Source organism: Mytilus californianus, unplaced genomic scaffold (genome assembly GCF_021869535.1).
Source record: "Mytilus californianus isolate M0D057914Y unplaced genomic scaffold, xbMytCali1.0.p SCAF_5, whole genome shotgun sequence".
Classification (NCBI taxonomy): Eukaryota; Metazoa; Mollusca; class Bivalvia; order Mytilida; family Mytilidae; genus Mytilus; species Mytilus californianus.
In genome coordinates, this window is record NW_026262701.1 from 100,007,497 (window position 1) to 100,030,992 (window position 23,496).

At 32.5% G+C, this 23,496-nt stretch overlaps 2 protein-coding genes across 2 annotated transcripts in view; one reads left to right on the forward strand and one right to left on the reverse strand.

The window, feature by feature from the left end:
- LOC127702155 (probable G-protein coupled receptor B0563.6) overlaps window positions 1-11,189 on the forward strand; it is a 55,107-nt gene extending 43,918 nt beyond the window's left edge. Inside the window, exon 2 of the mRNA XM_052206260.1 lies at window positions 9,950-11,189. Coding sequence (XP_052062220.1) covers window positions 9,964-11,079 — 1,116 coding nt within the window. The 5' untranslated portion in view covers window positions 9,950-9,963 and the 3' untranslated portion in view covers window positions 11,080-11,189. The remainder of the gene's footprint in view (window positions 1-9,949) is intronic.
- LOC127702833 (complement C3-like) overlaps window positions 7,575-23,496 on the reverse strand; it is a 233,275-nt gene continuing 217,353 nt past the window's right edge. Inside the window, exons 16-17 of the mRNA XM_052207135.1 lie at window positions 7,842-7,865; window positions 7,575-7,580 (exon numbers count right to left, since the gene is read on the reverse strand). Coding sequence (XP_052063095.1) covers window positions 7,575-7,580; window positions 7,842-7,865 — 30 coding nt within the window. The remainder of the gene's footprint in view (window positions 7,581-7,841; window positions 7,866-23,496) is intronic.

The window sequence follows — 23,496 nt, forward strand, 5'->3', positions numbered from 1 at the left end:
TAAAGTAGAATTTATGTATATATAATATTAACTACTATGTAGTTCTATAACGACGAACGTGTGTTGCAGCAATACATGTCCCCATGTATATGTAACAGCGATATAAAACAATCATATTTATTAAAACGGATATCTCTTGTTTAAAAGCCAAGAGATAAAACTTTTCCAGTGATATCCTTTTTCGATTCCCTCTTTTTCCTTCTTACTTGTAATTGGATTTTTTTATATATATATAGATCTTCATGGGAATAAATTGCAACATTGACTAAAGCTTTAATGGCATCCTCTTGCACTCCGTTGCGTTGACACAACAATCGGAGTAAACTCCGTGTTTTTATTAAGTCAGGTACAACTATTTTATGATTATCTACTTTCTCAAAAATAAATCCACTTACAAACAAAATAACCAAATAAAAACAAATTTAATATTCAGAAAGAGTGTAATAAAATGTTTTCAACAAATACATTCTCGTTCTTTAAGTAGGTTTATTTGTACTTTATAAAGACACTAACTATGGCTGATTGTTGACCTAGTTAAAACAGATATCTAACTTTATTGTCCAATTAAGAGCTCAAAATATCCGGAACGGATACGAATGACCAAAAAAAGAAGTCTTCATTTCAGTAATTCGATCACTTGACCATTTGATCAAGTTTTACCTATTAACCACAAAGTATAACGATGTTCCCTTGGTTTCACATCGGTTCTCTTGTTCGATGTGTTTTTTTATATTTTGATTACGAACATACAGAATGAACTCTAGAAAGCCTTATCATATATACTGTACAGACTAGCCCTTGTAATTGTTCTTTTCCTGTCATAACTAATTTGTCTCAATAGATATTGCTGACCGTGATAAGGATCTTGAAACTAGTATGTTATAAACAATTTTTATGGGCAATAACTATCATGAGTACTTGCCATATTCCTCTAAGTGAATTGGTCGTAGCATTATTTTAGTGACCGATTGAGGTGAATTCAACAAGGTCCAAGAAAATTGAGAAACGAATATGTTAAAAGGACAGTTTCCGAAACGAATTTAACAAATATCTTTGTAACATATCGAGTTCGTAATAGACAAGGAAGTAATTCAAAGAACGATTTCCAAATGAGCTACTTATTCAAGTTACTTTGAAGTGCACATATATATATTAAAAAGTAAGGAGATGTGATATGATTGCCAATGAGACAACTATCCACCCAAGTTCAAATGAAGTGGATGTAAGTAATTATAGGCAACCGTACGGCTTTCAACAATGAGAATAAACTGCTTCGCTGAGCGCAGCTGGATACGCCCGCAGAGGTCCAACCTTGAACAGTTGGGGCAAAAATGGACACAATATTCAAGCTTGATACAGGTCTGAACTTGGACTGTAATTAAATATTTGACATATTATAGGTTTCTGAATAAATGTAGTCAAAGACCTTGAAATTGGTTATATGAATTGAATTTATATTCAATTAAAGATTTCTTGCTGTTGTGCAAAACACTGTGCTGTTGCGCAATACTTAGTAAATCAGTTGTCAGACTCATAAACAAACAATAACTTCTCAATGTTATATCAGAAATTTATAAAAAATTAAAGGGAGGTTATCTTAATAGATATAAATCAGTCATCAAAGTTTAATGAAAACTGTTCTATGCACTTTAAGGATATTGTCCAAAAACTTGAAAATCAACCGTTTTTTTATGAATAAAATCTTATAACTCGGAAACGTAAAATCTTAAATTTATAAAAATCAAAAGGGAGCTTACAACAATAGATATAAACAATCTACAAGTTTTTTTAAGTTATTGTCCGAAAACTGGAAAATCCCCCTTTTTGTAATTAATAAAACCCCATAAATCGAAAACGTATAGTCTTAAATTTCAAAAAAATTCAAAAGGGTGCTCATGTCGATAGAAATAAACAAATTACCAAAGTTTCTTGCAAATTGGTGAAATTGTTTATGAGTTATTGTCCAAAAACTGGAAAATCCCCCCTATTTTAATGAATAAAACCCCATGACTCGGAAATGTTAAATCTAAAATTTATAACATTCTAAAGGGAGCTCACATCAATACTGAATAATATATAAACAATTCACTTAAGTTTCATAAAAATTGCTGAAAGCATTTTTGAGTTATTGTCCGAAAACTGGAAAATCCCCCTTCTTGTAATAAATAAAACCCCATAAATCGGAAACGTATGGTCTACAATTTATAAAAATCAAAAGGGAGCTCATGTCGATAGAAATAAACAATTCACCAAAGTTTCTTGCAAATTGGTGAAATTGTTTTTGAGTTATTGTCCACAAACTGGAAAATCCCCCCTTTTTTAATGAATAAAACCCCAAAACTCGGAAACGGTAAATCCGAAATTTATAAAAAAACGAAAAAGGAGCAAACGTCAATAGATATAAACAATTCACCAAAGTTTCATGCATATTGGTTAAAGCGTTTTTGAATTAATGTCCGACATGTTGACGACGGACGGACGGACAGACGGTCAACGGTATACCATAATACGTCCCGTAAACGGGCGTATAAAAACCCATACCGTATAGTTGGCTTTAAAAGGCCCCGACATGAAAAATATGACACAATTCAATTGAGAAAACTAACGGCCTAATTTATAACAAAACAATTTACGAAAAACAAAAAAAACATAAAGAATGTGGCGGGTTTAAACATGTTTGTGAGCGCTCAACCCTCCCCCTAACCCTGGACAGTGGTGTTACAGCACAACATAAGAACAAACTATAATCAAAGCCTTAAAGGCTGTAAAAGCAATTGCTGCCATGTTAATGTTTTGGGGACTTTTATTTTTCATCCACATATATATAAGAATTAAACCTGACAGGAGTGTTGTCTAGTGAGAAGTAAGAAGGTTTTAACTTTATATCAATAAAAGACTTTAGCAGAAAGTCATTTGTTTTATATTTCACAAGGAGACAACACGTTTACCAGGCTAAAGTTGGGGTCAAATTTACATGTGCTGAAACATATAACTCAAAATGAAATTATCCCCTGGTAGTGTTTGTAACTGGGCAATAATTTCCTTTATTGATTTAATTTTAACAATTATCATAATTATTTTAAATTTAACCATTCAATTAAAACATTTCAACTTTCCAGACGCAAATGTTGAAAAACGGGAAAGAAATAAAATATCTTTAATACAAGACATAAACATGTAAAAAATAAATATATATTTCAGCTTACTAAAAATATTTTCATAATGTTACTTTGTCTTCATTTCTTACAACTAAGTCCCAAACATTATTGCTCGGTTGATATGTGTCATCCTCATGCGGTACGAGATAACTATAATTCTCAAGAATCCCGAAAAGGGGGGTCATCACAGACAAACATGACATTAAATCGTCATTATACGAACAAAAACAAACAGCTCTTCGTTGCTTTGATATTTATCAATTTTCAGGAAACATTGCGAAAAATTATCTTCAATATTTCGAAAACATGTGAAATAAAATTGCAAACACGGTGGACCGTCGAGTGTCAACACACGTAGTAGACTCGTCCACTGGAAAGACGAGGATAATGGTTTCATCATTTGTCATGCATACCCAGTTTTGATTATGATATCCAACAGGACGTACTTTTTTTCAATCTATGAATCTATGAAACTAGAAAATTCCAAATTGTAAATATCTCTTCATCTGGACTTGGCATCTACCACGTTTTGACGGGTCCATTTCATTAGTAAGGTGATCGATAAATCTTACGGAGTTATGACAAAAAAGGAAAACGAACTTATTGTTATGTGTTTTTAATAAGGGTTTCGTTCCGCTAAATTATTTGCGCAAACAAATCAACAAAATAGGTCAGTTAAGTTTGTCTATTTTTAGATTACAGGTAATCATTTGACACTACGTATAACCTGTGTAGTGATTTTGATTTTACGATAAATTTATGAATGAACGATAATTTTATGAATGAACAAGAGCACCTGGCCTCTTTCTTAGAGAAACACCAATTAAACATATAAAACCGTATTTAATAAGAGATAATTCAGTAAATTTTCAATACTAAATCAACAACTGAAATGATTCCATATTTTGTTGAAACATCGTACGAAAAGAGAACGGAATCGCAGGTGTAAAAATGCACTTTTTTTTCACTCGGACTTCTATGTTTTTTGTTAGTCAAACGGTTGTCCCCCTAAATACAAAAATACATCTACAAGAACATATGCTGAAACCTCTTAAATCCACTAACGTTTTTCAAAAGTTTCAAGCTATGTATTGCATTAGAAAACATACATAGTTGTTTAAGAATGACAGACCAGGAGCCTGTTTAACAAAATACTATGGCTTGATCTGGGCGGAGTCTCTGATTTGCGTCACAAAGATGGCCATACGCGATAGCATTTAAGCATTTGCTTTAAAAATCAGTTGAAAATAGCTTAACTCAACAGAAAGATACAAAGTAGAAAAACATCTAACAAAATCACAGTTAATTTCTAAGAAATGACGAGTTTCATTGCAACGACTCGCTAAGATTATGCATATCAATTCGAACATCGTATTTCCTAATAAAAGGCATGAACAGTTAAAGAAATTTGTTCCATTAGTAGACTTGGGACATTTTATTTGTATTGGCGCTTCTTTTGATTTTCTCGTCATTCTGTCCAATTACGTCATGTTTCATTTGTTATCGTTATTAATGACCAAATAACGTCATGTCATAGTCATTGTCAAATATTTATGTCTCGTTTGTAAAAGATAAGTTTCCAAGAGGGAAATCATTTTTCTTTATTTGAACAAATTATCTGGCTATTACATTATTACTCAAGGACAGATTACAAACAAACAATACAAATCATATTACTAATGTAAATAATATCATTGATTTATATGTAGTTACGGTATAATTCCATTTCTTTTCATCTTAGTATTCTAGCAAACTATTTTTTTTTTTTTCAAAATTCATTTATATTTGTAATGTTCATCTAATAGTTATTCTATTACGCTTTCATTCGACCCAACATCACCTGCTTAATAGGCTTGAAGTAACAACCATATAATCATGTAAATACATTTTTGTGGGAATTACATATAGAAGATCGTCTCAACTGATTCCAAAACATTAGGTTTTCTACTGACCTTGAGTGCTGCTGCCAAAGCACATTTGATTGATGATATATTAATATAATTTGTGGTATTAAATTTAATTGTATGACTATCTCAGATTAACATTTGGCACTTCAGAAGAATAAAAACTCAGGTTATCGTCTAGTGAATAATTCAAGATGATATGTTTAATCGATTGATTGAGTGTTGGTTGCTTAACGTTCAGTGGCAAATATGTTTAATCGAAATATGTGTCGTCCTTTACAGTTCTCAAATAAACAAATTCTTCGTTATGATGTATTTTATTGTGTGCTTTCTTTCTTCAATATTACATTTTATCTATCTGAAATCCCCAAAAGCTGACTGGGGAATAGAAATATGGTCAATTTGGTCTTATTCAAAGCGGGCCGTCTGTTTGGCTGTCCGGGATGTTCAGGTACGAAACCACTTCCGGACATAATGGGGAGGTTAAATCCGGCCCCTCGTGTAAAGAGAGTAAAATGCTCTATACACGTAAAGAACCCTTGCAACAACTCTTTGAGGGGTCTGTAGGTGGTCTGTTTCAGGGCATAATTTCTGTCCCTTCACAATATACCCTTATTTTCAAGTGCACGTGGTAGTCCAAATTTCTCCGACCTTCATCCTTAACGGCCATTTACAGGACCTACCTAAAGTATGTACTGTTAGTTTACTCTCGTCCTGAACATGCTTGACAAATTTGCCACAGGACGTTTGAAGTATTAATTCTAAAATAGACGTTTTCTCTGCAAAACGGTAAACATAAATTTCTGTGTTTAAAGAATAGGCGTTCTACATAAAAATGATAATCTTATCACGTTAGGGGGTAAGGCAGAGTAACACCAACAATTTCCCATCGTTGATTTTTTTTTTGCTGATATTTACAACATGGAATTGTATGTTTCAGAACACTGAATATGACCTGTTCTCTTGATGACAGTTTTAAGTAGGCAAAAAAAGATGTGTTTTTATTTTTGAATGTTCTCGATAGGCATAACCACACCTGTTTAGAATGCCAAGTATAAACATATTTAAATATTAAATATTAACCACAAAGTAGGCGTTTTCTTCGCAAAAAACAAGGGGCCTCGGTGGCCCAGTGGTCTAAGTAGTCGAACTACTGTATCACTAACCAGTCAACACTGAGGTTGTGAGTTCGAATCGAGATCGGGGCAGGTGCACTCGACTTCAATCTTAATTGACTAGGATTGTCAGGTTTCCTACCGAAGGTTGGTGGTTCTCTCCGGCTTCCTCCACCAATAAAAACTGACCGCCACGAAATAGCACAATAGTGTTGAAAGTGGCGTTAAACACCAATCAATCAATCAATCTTCGCAAAACAGAGTTAACGTAATTTTCTATGTTTTAAGAATATAGAGGTGCTTCATAAATATGATAATCTATCCGCACGTTAGGGGTAAGCCTGGGTAACACAACCAATTTCATCTCATTCAATTTTGCATATATTTACACCATGGTCTACAATAGAACACTATAATGAAACATGGTCAGAAAGGCCTTTCGTATATACATGTAATTTATAGTTCTATGTAGACTCAGGGAGAGGGGATTCATATATAACCATTTATTTTCATAAAAATAAATGAAGTCAGCCACAAAAAAAATTTAAACACGTTTTTCAAATCAAATGTTTCATTTGTACTAAACAAATATATTCTACATTTTTAAGAATTTGAAAAATAAAAATACCAAAGCATTGACAAAATTAAATTAGCTTAAGCAATTCAAATAACAGGATTTGAATTTCAATCTAAAATGAGTACGACGTCTTGAAATGAATGTCTTAATGTGTTTTCCAAAAGTTAAATTTATTCTTGTCAATTCAAATTACAATAGATAATTCCATATTACTTCATGAATAAAATAATGGAACGTTTTCCTGTACTCTTAATTACTACTTGGAAAACAGTGTTTTATCTTATTTCCATTCTTTCAAATAATTTTTTTTTATGTTTGTCTTTTGATAGATTTCGAATTAGTATAAAATACCTGGTAGTTATAACGTAATCCTAAAATATTCTAGATGTATTTATATATTGGCATACTTACGAGTCAGACTATACAACCAAACTTATTCACTATGACTAGTATTAAACTAAAAAATGCTCCTTTATGTATGGGGTGCACTCGACATCTAGATTATCATTTAATTCTGGGCAAAGTAAGAAAGGAATGGTTGGGGCACACTCGACTTCTAGATTATCATTTACTTCTGGGCAAAGAAAGAAAGGAATAGCTGGGGCATACGTGGCTTCCAGATTATCATATAATTCTGGGCAAAGTATGAAAGGAATAACTGGGGCACACTCGACTTCTATATTATCATTTAATTCAAGGCAATACAAGAAAGTAATGGCAACACATGCTGTTATTTTGAATAGTTCTATTAAGTTTTGTATTAGCAGGTAAACTTCAAAATAAAATTACAGACCACATATCCCCATTTCTAAGTATCAAGCTATCGCTGAAAAAATCAAGTGTTATGTTTTGACAGTTATATAACAGTTTGGGATAGTTTGATAAATCAGATAACATCGAACAGCAATCACGTAACAATTCTTGATCTTTCTGGAAGCTATAAGACGTTAATGAACAGTCTAAGCTTCCCATCTTTGAAACGTCTCCAATATACAGATATGCGTTTCATTTAAAAGTCGAATGAACTACACTTAGAAAATATTGTATGAAATATGCATTTGCACAAAATAGAACTAAAAAGACTTACCATTTTCGCTGACCGAACGCCATCCTAAAAAATAAAGAATAAATTAACATTTTACTTCACCTATAAGTATCCACACCGTAAATAAATAAATATATAACAACCCGTATACAGTGTGTAAAGACAATAGACCATTATAGTTTGTCCTTTAAGACTACCAGTATGCTAATGCTATAAGGACAACAGTCTATATGTCTATAATAACCAATGTCTTAGTTCTACTAGACAATTAGTCGACTAGTTGTCTCAGTCTGTTGGTCCCTTTGGGACCATATTGTTAGTCTTTAAGGGTCATCAGTATGTTAGTCCTTTAAGAGAACAATATGGACCAACGATGTGGTCATTTATTCTTCTACTAGTCTGTAAGTCATCTAGGACCATTATTCTGTTAGTCATCAGCCGGTTTACTGTAAACAATCAACAAACTGTTCGTCCTCAGTAACCGTCAATCCAATAGTTCTGAAAAACCACCTGTTTGTTAGTCCTCTAAGACTATTATTCGGACCATCAGTCGGTTAATCCTCAGCGATAAACAAACTGTTAGCCCTACTGGAGCACCAACCAGTTAATCCTATAGGAACATCTGTTTGTTAATCCTCTAGGATTACCATGGTTATCAACCTATTAGATCTAATCCTATGCCTAAATGCAAGTTCTATTTGCCATTACTTACGATTAAATGTTTTATTCAGAGACAAGACAATACATAACATGTCATGCTACTAAAATTTCAAAATAGTAGTAACAATTTCAAATTTTGAAAAGTAGGAATGTAAATTCCAGACGACGACCCTATCAAATCAAACAGTTATAAAAAAAAGGTAAATAAATGCAGCTGCATGTTATCAAGTTTAATAAATTGAGAAAAATTATTTGAATTTTCCCTTTTCATCATTTTATAACCTCTAAGAAGACCTGCTAGTCCATAGATTAATATAATTGAAGTTGTAAAAAAGTTCTTTTGATTTCTTTTTCTTCGGATTACGATACTTTCTATTATAACAAGAAAATCCCATGTTTTAATGAATAAAAACTTAGTTTTTATTGATTGATCCTCCGACTCAAAAGTATGGAAGTTCAATGCATAAAATGTTGTGATCATTATATTTAAAAAAGGACTTTACAGCGTTCTTAAATATTGTGAACGCAAAATCTATTTTTATTACCGATGACCTTGACATAGTAACTAAAATATCAATAGAAGTCTTCCTCTCTTGTTATATGTGACCATATATCCAAGTAAGATTGAAATGACATATGTAGTATTCGATTTAACATCCGGAAACCGCTTTTCTGTACAATTTCAGTCTATCTTTTGTAAAACTTTGACTTTGACCTTGAACGTAGTGACCTAAAATCAATAAAGGTCGTCCTCTCATTATACATAATGTAACCATATATCAAAGTATGGTTGCATTTACACATGTAGTATTTGATTTAGCATCCGGAAACACTTTTTTTTTGCATAAAGTGCTGTCTTTTTATTAATAACATTGACCTTGACCTTGGACTTGGACTTGGTCACCTCAAAATCAACATGGGACTTCCTCTCATTGTATTGCTATTTCCTAGAGTAGTGTATAATAAGGTTTACAACAAACTATAAAATTACGTTCACTTTATGATGTATTAAATCAACCCCAGCATGCATGCAACTTTATAATTGCATATTACTTTTGTTAAGATAATACTAATTACAATTGTAATTATTTCTCTAAATTGCACCAACATTATCTTAAAGTAAAAAAACAGGTTATGCATATTTAGCAAAGTCAATTTTTCATAATATGCAATTTTCAAGGTTTTTTGCATGGTATCAGTGTGTGTGAGATAACATGCTCATCCAATAATATTTGTGCTTTGTTTTAATTTTGTCTCTCTTGATAGAAGCTTCTTCATAAAATGCAAAGTTATGTCTTAAGATTTTGTTTCTGCTGAAACTTTATTTTAGATAACACTTTTTTTCAAATGAACGCATATACATATAAAGAGGCCTGTTTCTTTTAGTTTTCTCATTTCATCACTTTTAATCAAGCGAAAACATATTTACTGTTCTTAAAAATCTTTGACATTTCAAGTAAATAATCAATCTTTTCGTTGTTATTTTCCAGACCAATGCATCAGCATGGATTGTGATATTAATGAAACGACATCATCCTTACAGGAAGTGAGAAACTTTACTGGAAACGATTCGGAACACACAATACTTAAAGGAGTTCGAAACGTGTTTTATGACTATGGTCTTCCGATTGTTTGTTTGTTTGGAATTGTGGGAAATATGCTCAACCTGGCGATTCTTACAAGGAGAAAACTGAAAAGATCATATCGTACTGTGGAACAAGCTGCAAATGTTTGCTTGATCGGATTAGCATTGTCTGATCTATTATTCTGTACTTTTGCCTTTCCCACTACTTTCCTCCCTCGAGATGGAAAATATCAGAGGAAGAATTTTATATTATATTATGGAATGTATTCAACGGCCTTCATTAACGTTTTTATTATGGCTAGTACCTGGATGACTGTTACAATGGCAACAGAACGATATATTGCAATTTGTCATCCGCTGAATCAGAAGTTGTTTATGACCTTGAGAAAGACCAAGTTAATCATAGTGATAGTCTATATCGTTGCTTTTGCTTTTAATGTTCCTGTTTTATGGAGATATAAAATTGAAGAAAAATGTATAATTAATTCTACAGACTTTATCTACCGATTAGATTCGGTACCCCTTGGAAATGACGCACTAAAGGACAACGTCTATAGAATATTATGGGCAATTGTAGGCAACTTTATCCCCCTAGTTCTTCTTATTGGATTTAACATAAAAATATGCTGGAGAGTACATAAATCTTACAAATATCGACAGAGGTTTCAGGTGAAACACCGAGAACGGACTGATTCTAGTAATACTTTAACGATAACCCTTATTACTATAGTTGTGATGTTCTTCATACTAGTTGCACCATCAGAAATTGTTTTATTCTTCATTGCAGGAATAAGGCGAGATGAAAATAACAGAGATCTGCTAAATGCCATAGAGGCAACCATGAATTTTATGCAAACGGTAAACTTTTCCGTAAATTTTGCTCTTTATTGTATAATAAGTCCTTATTTCCGCAGGACTTTACGTTATATGTTTTGTTGTCATTGGTATCACACGAGAAGACAGTCGTACAAATTAAGTATGTCTGAAAGTAACTATCATATGCCCCTGAAAAAGATGTCCGGCTTATTAAGATGAAAATGAAAATATTCATTACTTCAACTTTTAAATTATTTAAATTACCATATTTACATTTGATCTATAAATGATATACTCCTTCGCATATGCAAATAAAGCTTTATCTAGTATTGTGTTCATTGATTTAACCTATTTCAAGATTATATTAACCTACAGTTGAAAAGAAAATACAATACTGGCATCACGAGGTAATGTATTAGTTTCAACTACCCTTTCGGAGCGCACGAGTTCACCAACGGTTTTTGAAGGGGGTTTGTATTGCTCGGTTTCTAGTTTTTATTATCATGAATGTTTGCATTTTCGTCGTTTTTTTCCCCCCCTGTTTTTTCTTTTTATATAGGACTGATGATTTTTATTATAGTCGTTTTATCCCAGTTTCTAATACATATCTAAACATCTTCTAGACATGTCAAGCCGTCACAATGGAAAAAAAATGGATAAAAAATATGGAGTGCATATTTTGGTTTTTAGTATTTAGGATCCAGTGGCAAATATAAAATACAGATCAAATTTTATAATCGTTCACTATTAAATTAAAAAAAAATGTCATTATGATTAACACAGTTTGATGAGGTAAATTTTGAGGAGTATAACGAAAATTAATGTTTATTATGATAAATTCTTCCAATGTACTAGTAACTAAATAAAACGACCGTGGGAAGTGGAAATTTTATCATATAATTGAAATCAAACCGAGAGACCGAGAGAAGAAATGAATACAGAAATAATTTATGAAGATATATCTCACATTGAGGTTAGAACTTTGCGCAACAAAGACATAGCACGAAGACGCTATTGACGACTTGGAATTGCACCTCAGACAAGCTGACATATATTTTACTGCTACAATAATTTATCCCGTTTATTTTTATCTTCATTGGCTTTTGTAAATATTTTCTTAATCGTCCCGATTGATCGGTATCTATGTGAACATTAATTATATCATTGTGCCTCGCAAATCACAAACGAAAGTTAATTAATGCTCTAAAAGGCAATTTGTTGATGTGACAGACCATTAGTTAACTAGACCTCGCTTTAATCATCAAATACACCATTACATCGGGGATTCCGATCGGGGGATAAAATGTTACAAGTTCCTATAATACTAACCAATTCCTAATAAAAACAAGTGATAAATTAGTCTATATCAAAGTGCAAGACGTCTGTTCTATGTCACCTATTCATGTCACACTATTTTGTACCTTATCTATCAGGAAAAAGCATCAAGAAAAAAATAATAATACCACAAATCAAGAAAAAAATAATAATACCACAAATAACACCGTGGTATGCTGCTGTATGATCCAACGACGGTTTTGTCCCAAAAAGCATCATTTAATAAAAGGGACAACAATTAATAAAAAATGTGCACCTATTCTATTTCCATTCCCTATTACTTAACTAAATTATCATCAAGATAAATAATTTGATGCTTTAGACGTAAACATGGATCTCGTCAACAGTGGTCACTTCCGCACCATGCACTGCTATGGCAAACGAGACGTTTTAATATCAACACGACAGCAGCAACCTACATATAGAGATTTTGTGTCACAACTGATTACATATTCTAGGGCCTGCAATGACTGTTTAGACTAATGTACAGTACAGAAGACAGTATAAAGGGTTGGCCCGAGAACTTCTCATTCGTTTTTTTTATAAACAGTGGAAGATACTAGAACTTAGTTGAAATTTATTAACTCTTCTGTTAAATTTTTTATTAATTTTTCAAATGACAATTGATGCATTCTAGATGATGCAGTGTTCCCGTACAACTACTCTTACCAGGGTGCGCTTGACTGTTCGGGATGTGTAAATACGCCGCCACGTCCGTTATGATTAGGGATGTTAAATATAATATTCATGTTAGGTTGCAACTGTTTGTACAACGTCAAGTGGATTTATATAAATTTTTTTTTGTCACTGTATATCCCCCTTTCAATGAAATCTGATGTATGCCAGGCTTTCTGTAACCACAAGAGCCTTTACGACTATTCTTATTGAGAGCCTTCGGGGTGTAGGAATACTCATCTATGCCCAAAATGATTGTCGACGTTCAATAACTACATGAGGTTGTGTCAGGTTTTCTTGGCGAATTAAAACTTTTACGACTACTCTTGCTGTATAAATTTACATCCAAGTTTGTTTAGATGTATAGAATTCATATATACACACCAACATTTGTTTGATTGAAAGGGTATATATGTTTTGTACAAGTTATCATTTTGTACATATTATAATTTGTGCAAAAAAAATGTACAAATTATTATTTGTATTTTGACTTTGTACAAAAAGTGCTTGTACAAATTACAATTTGTACAAAATTTGACTAAAATTCACTTATATAACTTGTACAATAATTTATAGTATGGATTTTGTTATAAAAAAAGCATTGATACACATTATAATTTTTTTTGTTCAATGACCACACAACAAACCTTATATACAAGATACAAAAATTAGTTCTGTATCATTTGTTTGAGCATGTGAGTGAATTATGGCATCGGGAATTGCACAACATCTTTTGCTTTTTACATTTACATTTACATTTAGAAGTGCTGCACTCCTCTTTGCATTTACATGAAAGAAACTCCTGACCACCAGTTTTTTAAAGCTTTTTAACTACTTCACGTAGCGAAAGTTGAAGCTGCGAATAAAGATGTGTCTGTAACAGCTTCAATTTGATTGCTCAACAAATATCCTGTTAAAATTCCTACAGTTGTTCCAATGCGGTACCCAAATTCTCCAGATAGTAATTACACCTAAGATATTTCGATGGTCAGTTGGGGCACGATCATACTGAGGAATTAGTATAATGACACCATCCCCCACAGCAAGTTCTGATGATTTCCGTTTGGTTTTCTTGATTAGATATTCGACTTGTATCTGTTGGCCAGATAGCGCACGCTTCCTGGCACGTATGACTGGTGTTTCAACGTCAGTGTCATCCTGATTGTCACTCGGGCAAATTTCTATTAGTACTATCAAAATTGTCACTGGAGCCAATTCCTGTTATACTATCAAAATTGTCATTGGGGCCAATTTCTATAGTACTATCAGAATTAACTGGCATGCAAGTACATTTCCTGTCTCCATCTTGGTATTTTTGTATTTTGTAAATAAGGTTTATTGTGTGGTCATTGAATAAAAATTATATATATGTATCAATGCTTTTTTATAACAAAATCCATACTATAAATTATTGTACAAGTTATAAGTGAATTTTAGCCAAATGTTGAACAAATTGTAATTTGTATACCAGCACTTTTTGTACAAATAACAATTTGTACAAAGTCAAAATACAAATTATAATTTGTACAAAATGATAACTTGTACACAACATATAAACAAGTCCAATTAATCAAACTGCCGTCAAGTTACATTGTTAAATTAGATCTGTCATAAAAGTTGGAGGTTTGGTGTCCGGGAGTAAAACCTGTCTCTGTCCACCACACTCATTCGAATATAACCTTAACATAAACTGTTATCACAGAGATACGTCTCGCTTTTTTGTAATTTTGATAATGCACATGTTGAGATTAAAATAGCAATACTTTATCATGTAAGTTATGCAAATATTTAAAGTCGATGAACCATGACTGAAGGTACATGGTTAAACAATCTCCATGGAATGAGATGTGCCAATGCTAATACAACTGCATACCAAATACCATTGACTTATTATAAGTCGTTCCCTTTAAACAAACCTAAACACAAACATTAACTTGTAAACTATGTAAAAGTTTCAAAGTCAATGAACCATGATCAGGGGTGGGGCTATATAATCTCCATGGGAACGATACATCCAAATGCCAATAAATTTGCATACCAAATATCATTGACTTAACATTAGCAGTTCATCTTAAACTGATCTAATCACAAACTAATGCATGTAAAGTAAGCAAAAGTTTCAAACTAAATAGACCATGACTGAGGGGGCGGGGCCAAATATTTTCCATGAAAATGAGATGTGCTAATGCTTATACAACTGAACACCAATTAACATTGGCCTACCACTAATGGTTCCCCTTGAACTGACCTAATCACAAACTAATACATGTTAACTTAGCAAACTTTTCAAAGTCTATAGACCATGACTAAGGGAGCGGAGCCAAATAATCTCCATGGAAATGAGATATGCCAATGCTTATACAACTGCATACCAAATATCATTGACCTACCACTAGCAATTCCCCATAAATTGACCTAATCACAAACTAATACATGTAAACTATGAAAAGTTTCAAAGTCAATAGACCTTGACTGAGGGGGCGGGGCCAAATAATCTCCATGGTAATGAGATGTGCCAATGCTAATACAACTGCATACCAAATATCATTGACCTACCACTAGTGGTTCCCCATAAATTGACCTAATCACAAACTAATACATGTAAACTATGAAAAGTTTCAAAGTCAATAGACCTTGACTGAGGGGGCGGGGCCAAATAATCTCCATGGTAATGAGATGTGCCAATGCTAATACAACTGCATACCAAATATCATTGACCTACCACTAGTGGTTCACCATGAACTAGACCTAATCACAAACTAATACATTGTTGACGCCGCCGCCGCCGCCGACGCCGGATACAGCATACCTATGTCTCGCTTTTTGACTCCGTCAAGGCGAGACAAAAAATGGCGTAAGATACCAAAAGGGCATTTAAACTCATAATTCTAACACGACAAGTCAGGCTATGACATTCAGTTGCCTATTGTAAACATGAGGAATGTTTGAAAAAAAATCAACCATAACTGGTAAGAACGTATAGACATTGAATCTTTATGTTTGGTACATTTATGTATTTCTATTGACAGGCATCCCTACGTCTGTCCTGGTTCGATATATGTATTGATCTAGTCAGTTTTGCATAAAATGAAGAGGTACTCATGTGTTCACCTTTAGAATATTAGACCGAACAAGCCATAAGAATTAATCTCACAGATAATATGGTAATTGCAGTAATGGTCTTTTTGCAAGTTTCCTACAAAAACTTAAGGCTTTGGTGCCACTTAAACAAGCAAGTACTTTTTACCGAATACTACTGCGGTGAGACTATAATAAAATATTGAATCTGAATCTGAATCTACTACTTTGAAAGTACCGATACTCCTCCGTCATTCATTTAAGGAATTTCTACATATGTGTTAATTTGGTAAGCTTCTGAATTTTCAATTAAGGCGTTATATCACATAGAAGATGCTTCTGTTTTATTGGTCAAACTGTTGTTATTCCTGTATATAACTTAACTTCGGCTTTTCAACAATGAAAAGGGAAAATAATTACCCGGAAGTAATCACACTTGTCAGTTTCAATCGAGTTATGAATTAAGGGGAAACTGTGGTCAATGGTCATCAAAAGTCTATAGAAGTCACGAAGAATTGATGACCAACTATTCAGTACTCTTCATTTTAACGCAGGGATTTATAAAAAGTAACCAGGGTTGAATTTTTGTTTACTGTCAAACATTTAAAAAAATTAGTTAACGTTTGTTTGAATTTTGATAATTTCTAACTGTCGTAGAATTTAATATGATTATCTATGCTTTCTTTCAAATATAAAATTGACTGTAGTTAAGAAAATGTTTTCGATGAATTGCAATTACAACCTACACTTTGAAATGTTTTCAAAATTGTTAGCCACTTTAAATTTTTGATTGAAAGATTATCAAAAACTAATCGAATTACATGCAGATGTTCTGTCGATTGCGACAGTGTTTTTTATTGTGTGGTCCTATTTGTAAAGAAAGATCATGTGATATTGTAGTAATTACCACACAATTACATAGACCATGCATATGCTATGTCAAGCTATACCGAGTGCATCATGATACAACCGTAGTATATACCTACCAGGGACATTTACTTTTTTGTGCGTCAGTCCGTTTAGCCCACTGTAACCCCTTAAAACAATGAAGATAGGAGATTAACTAAGCAATGATAAACAAATAACATCACAATGAAACGAAATTTTGTCCCTTCTTTTGCCCTTTTTGGAAACAGTATGAGCCACCAAAATTTGGATTAAGTAATACATGCAGTACTTTACAACGATGAATTCAGTGAAATAAAGGATTTTTTTCATATCATTTTTGTTTGTACCGCTTTCTATCAATTTTTGGTGCCAATCATCCCAATTTACAAGCATATCTTTTAGAAATGAAAATTACTAATTCACCTTTTATCTATACAAATGTATCTTACCCTAATAAAAACTCTTCCCAGTGTAATTATCCTCCTAGATTTATTTCAATTCTGATTTTCAAAATGATTTATACTTTTTCTATAAAGGAAAAACAAGAGAGCACACGCAGAAATGTGTCACCTGCTTTACTGATTATGACTGAATCTAATGCTCAAAATCGTTAGATATCACATAAACTTAACATTATCAGTGATCCATGAAAATAAGGTCAAGATCATATAAACCTTGTCAGAAAGATGTATTATACACCGTACCATCATTCCATATGCCAAATATAGTTGACCAGTTGCATATAGTATCTCAGAAACACACTCAACCACATAATGTGCAGTTCCTGATAAAAATGCGACAAAAAATCTAATACATGACGATTATGAGTAAGAATATATTAGTATTCGGTTAACAGGAAGTTGAAGACCGTTGAATGTGAAACGTACCACAAATTACAACATGCTCATATGAAGCTTCATTTAAAATAGCAGTATTCCTTGATTTTTATTTTCTGAAAAAAAAACAATGCGTCGAAACTTCAATACATGGCCCTAATGTGTAAGAATATTTAAGTATTCGGTAAGCATGAAATGAATGAGCGATGAATCTGAAAATGCAGCAAACAGGATAACATGTTCACATGAAGCTTGAGACAAAATTTCAGCAAAATTTGATTAGCAGTTTTTTTGGGGAAAATGCGATCAAAGTTTAACGAGACGGATGGAGCGAGGGTATAATTACAAATGAAACACTTAAATAGGTTTTTGAATAATACGAATAAAAGAAGATGTGGGATACAGAAAAAAAAACCAACCAATAGACATCTAGAGGTCAATATGTTATATATAAAAATCCAAAGGCTATTATATTCTCATTCTCTCTCTCTCTCTCATTCCCATCTGTGATTTTTGTAACATAAGCACTTCACACCTACATTATAAAGACATGACCGGGCATTAACAGATCTATAGATGTGTGAATAATTACATTCAATGAAACAAACAGATATAACATTATCAATGGACAATCTTAGATTGAAAACAGTCAACCAGATGCTTTAACATACGTAAATATGCTAGATGTGTTGCTTAACGGCTGTTCTTTAACAATTAATAACATACAATTCCATTTTGTAAGTAGCTAATACGCTTATATCACTAAATAATGGTATTTATCTGTTGAGAAATAGGCACTGTAATTTTACAAGAATACATGGGCTGAGGGATTTGTTGGAATACAATTAACGAGTAACACGAGTGCACAGGATGAAGTGTCACATTTACTTCAATGATTATGTTTGAATTTTGTGTTCAAAGTCTTTGAGATCAAGGCCAAACTACATGTAAAACAAACACTTAATATTATCAATGATCCATGAAGTTATATAAAGGTCAAATGAACACTGTCAGACAAACATGTAAACCTTAAATTGATTATATACAGTTGACTTGTAAGTTATTGTAACAAGGAAATGATGTCAATGTTAGATGAATACTTTCAGGCAGACATATACTAGTACACCTTACAATTACTCTAATAATATATTCGACCTTTTACGCAAGACATCTAAAACAAGATAAGTAGACACGACAGGAATGCCCCCGCCTGGAGCCTGATCCAAAAAATATTCGATCTGTAAGTCTTCATTATACAATAATGTACCAATAATCAGCTCGAGATCTCCAGATATTTCAAATTAAATCCAATAGCCGCAATTCCGAATTACGCAAACTTGACCTGTAAGTCTTCATTATAATGTACTAAGAAATAAGCTCGAGATCTGCAGATATTTCAAATGTTACAAATAGAGTTTAATAGCCGTAATTCCGCAAAACGAAAACTCGACCTGTAAGTCATCGTTATGCACCATTGTACAAAATCTGCAGGCAATACAAAAAGTCTATTAATACATTTACAATTTTCCCGAAATTACACCTTATTACCGGAGATCGATACGACATATGCAATAGGTAAAACAGATCAAGAACTGTCGCAGCTCTACATTATTGTAAAATTCATTGTACTGTAGTGGAAATCGAAAACGAAGTTAAAAAATAAAGATACCCGATAGCAAAAACAATGGTTTTAGTGGCAATCGTGAAAACAGATTCTTATTGTACTAGTGATAGCCGACAATAGGGTGTGTTTCTACGTGATGTAATTTATATTTGCTTAAAAAGTTTCTCTATACATCGGAAATATCTATACTTTGTAATAAACTTTTTTGACATCGTCATTACAGCTACACCTTCATTAAACGTTCAATTTGAAGGAATCCTGATTTGGTTAAAATGCTTATTTGTCCATCAAAACTATTCATTCTTTGTTATAACATTTGTTTTATTTCTTCATCCTAAAAAACTATTCATTCTTTGCTATACCATTTGTTTGATTAAGGTGGCTGGTGCGTCTTCCTCCATCTTTGATTTTGAAGTAGCAGATAACAATTGGTCTAGATCTTTAATGAAATGTGCAAATTTTGAGAGTAGTATGATGTAATTCATGTGTAAGACTTTTCATGTTAATATAGAAAATTATGTGTTTTATCATATTTACGGCTGTATTTTCTAAAAAAAAACACAATATTTTTGTTTGATTCATTTTTTTTTCAACTTTGTCACATAAGGGGAGATAACTCAGATAAAGTAATTCTCATAATAGAAAGTGTTGTGAATTTACGTATTTTAATATGTAGCAAGAAAACAAGTCCGGTGACCCCATTTTTTCCTTTTCTTATCTGAAAGCATGTTATAAGAGCTATCTTCTCACATTTTATCTTAAAATTCTGTGATGTAGTTTTCTTTTTATCACACAAAATTGGATTTTCCATGCATAATCTATACAAAATCTGACAATTTTGCACAACCTGTAGCGTGAAAAAAAAGTCCGGTGACCCATTATACTTTTTATTATATTTTGGAAAAAAAGCATGATAAAAACTATATTTTGACAAATTATTAAAAAATTCTATGGATTTCATTTAAGACACCCCATCCACCTTAAGAACATTCCTTTGTTTCTCATTTTCTGTTCATTTGGTTTTCCCTTTATTTGTACGAATCACAATCTTAACACTTTTGTGCAGCGTTCTGAGGAAAGGGAGGTAATTCTAATTTCAAATCTTTATATTTTAGTTTTTTTTTCATGTTACGTCCCTTTCAACTCGGTAAACTGACTGTTTACTTAGAAAATGTTTGCGACTGTGGAATTTAATTACTCAAATTTTCATACAGATATCAAAATATTCTTATAACAGCAGGAACTTATCCAGAAATGGGTTTATATATAGATGACATCCCACCTCATTAGTCAAGAAATGTCTTTAATTATTGGCTATCCGACCCTACCGCATCCCGAATGTACACACTTTTAAACTTGGTAGAAACGTATAATGTATGTTTCATCAATCACGTTTATAATACTTATTAGTGACACAAATTCATTGTCATTAGGAAAAGTAACTATATTAAATATACTAAATTTAAATTGACTGGTCGATATTCGCTTAAATCCAGTGGCAAATGTGTCATGCAAATTTAGATGGAGCCGCAGAGGGAAACAAATATGAGAATCCCTACAAAAAAATCCAACAGGTTCTCTTATATCTATAGCAATTATTTACAAGTAAATTATTGTTAGTAATCTTAAGCATCAGTAATTTTCGAATAAAAATCTGAAGGACAGTTCGGTGTATTGATTGATTGTTTGATTGTTGTTTAACGTTTAATGGCAAATATGTCATGCATAATTAGAACGAGAACAGGTTAACAATCAATTTAATAGAAATCAGATAGTTCAATAATTATTTGTATTTATCTTTTTGGAAAAGAAGTGAGTTCAAAGTCAAAAGACCATGACTAAGGGAGCGTTGCCAAATAATCTCTTAGGATATCACATGAGATGTACCGATGCTAAAACTGCATACCAAATATCAATGACTTACCATAAGTGGTTCGCCTTAAACTGACATAATAAAAAACTTCAACATTTAAACCAAGCAAAAGTTTAAAGTCAATAGACCATGATCCGGGGGCGAGCCAAAAAACCTTATGGAAATGAGATGTTCCAATGCAAATACAACTGCATACCAAATATCAAGGTTTCCTTAAACTAGCATAATTTTTAAGCATATATTTTTTTAAACAGATTGTTGACGCCGTCGTCGCTGCCGGAAACATCACACCTTAGTCTTCCTTTGCGACTTCGCCGAGGCCAGACTAAAACCAAACATCGATTGTCTAGATTTTTTTAATGTAAAACTTGAATAATTGATATAATAGAAAAATAAATTCAGTGTATTATTTCAAGGTGCTGAATCGAACATAAAAGAATAACATAGAGACGGCCTGGAGATTAATCTTAAAGTTAATCCTCAACAAGAAGTATACCTTACAAATGTAAAATTATTCTAACCCGGAATGAATACCTTACAAATGTAAAACTAATCTAACCCGGAATGAATACAAATGTAAGTATAAATTAAACATACTTTTTTATGTCTAGATTTCTATATTTGAATGAAATATTTAAGTGTAAATCAGTAGAATTCTACTTCGTCTAAATCACCTCCCCAATATACCACTTATTTTTTCTATCATGAAAATGAAAGCAATTGAAGAGATGATGCGCTGTTAGTTTAACTCTTAATAAGCTGTTGACACAGAGATATGTCTCGTCTGTCCGCATAAAATTCAGAAAAAGACAATTCGATGGGCATTAATATTGCTAATTAATTCAAAGTCGCTGGACCATGAACTAGTTGGCAGTGCCTCGAAATGTTCAACAAACTGAGATGTACGGAAAGTAATGTAACTTTATAGAAAATATAATTGTTAATTGTAAGTTCCGATCAAACTAACTAAAGCAGAAAACTTAACATTGAAAATTGGTTATTAATTCTAAGTCTCTGGACCATGGCCTAGGGGCAGGGCCTCAAAATAGTCGTCTAACTGATATGTACTGATAGTAATGCAACTTCATAAAAAATATAATTGATCTTCTTATCAAACGAACTTAAGCAGAAAACTTTACATTAACTCAAAATTACTGGACCATGACCTTGGGGACAAGGACTCAAAATAGTCTTCAAACTGATTTGTTCTAATAGAATTGCAACTTCATACAAAATTTCATTGATCTATAACAAGTAGTTCCTATTAATCTAACTTAAGCAGAAAACTTAACATTGAAAATTGCTAATTAATTCAAAGTCACTGGACCCTGACCTAGGAGTAGGGCATCAAAATAGTCGCCAAACTGATATGTACTGAAAGTAATGCAACTTCATACACAATAGCATTGATCTATCACAAGTAGTTCCTATCAAACTAACTTAAGCAGAAAACTTAACATTGAAAATTGCTAATTAATTCAAAGTCACTGGACCCTGACCTAGGGAGCAGGGCCTCAAAATAGTAATCAAACTATACTTGAAAGTTGTATTTAAGAAGACAAATGTATAGACTTGATATTAAGCATCATTTACTATATGTGTAGGCCTTTTGTCAACTTAGTTCAAGTTCAATAAAACACTAACAAATACTATTTAAATATACGTGGAACGGCAGACTAGAAATTGAAGACTTATAACCCTAGATTACACACACACAAAATTGATTTTTAAGTTATGCATTTTTAATGCACACGTAAAATTTGTCGTCTAGGGCTTTTGGTAAACAAAAATTAGGGTGTAAGTGAACAGGGTGTCCGACTTTTCTTTTTGCATTACATTTCACGAATCACGAATAAAACGATTCATATGCCTAAATTTTCATTGAAAAATAAGTGAACGTTAATAAAATAAACAAGAATGTGTTCATAGTACCCGGATGCCCCACTCGCACTATCATTTTCTATGTTCAGTGGACCGTGAAATTGGGGTCAAAACTCTAATTTGGCATTAAAAGTATATAAGATGCAAAATATCCTAAATATTGGATTATGCACCTACATGAAACTTTAAAAGGCCATAGATGTAAACAATCCAAATATACCAACTTGGTAATAAATTACCTTCTCTAATAAAGAGTTCCATTTCGTTTGTTTAGTTTCAACTGAATATCAGACTAGTTATAATATGCATGCATTACATATTGATATAATAGAAATAAAAAAGGATGCATTACATATTGATACTCCACTTAAAAATATAAGATCACCTAATTAGATGTTCAAGCAGACGAACAAGAAACTCAAATTCTACCAGCTTTTCTTTTAAAA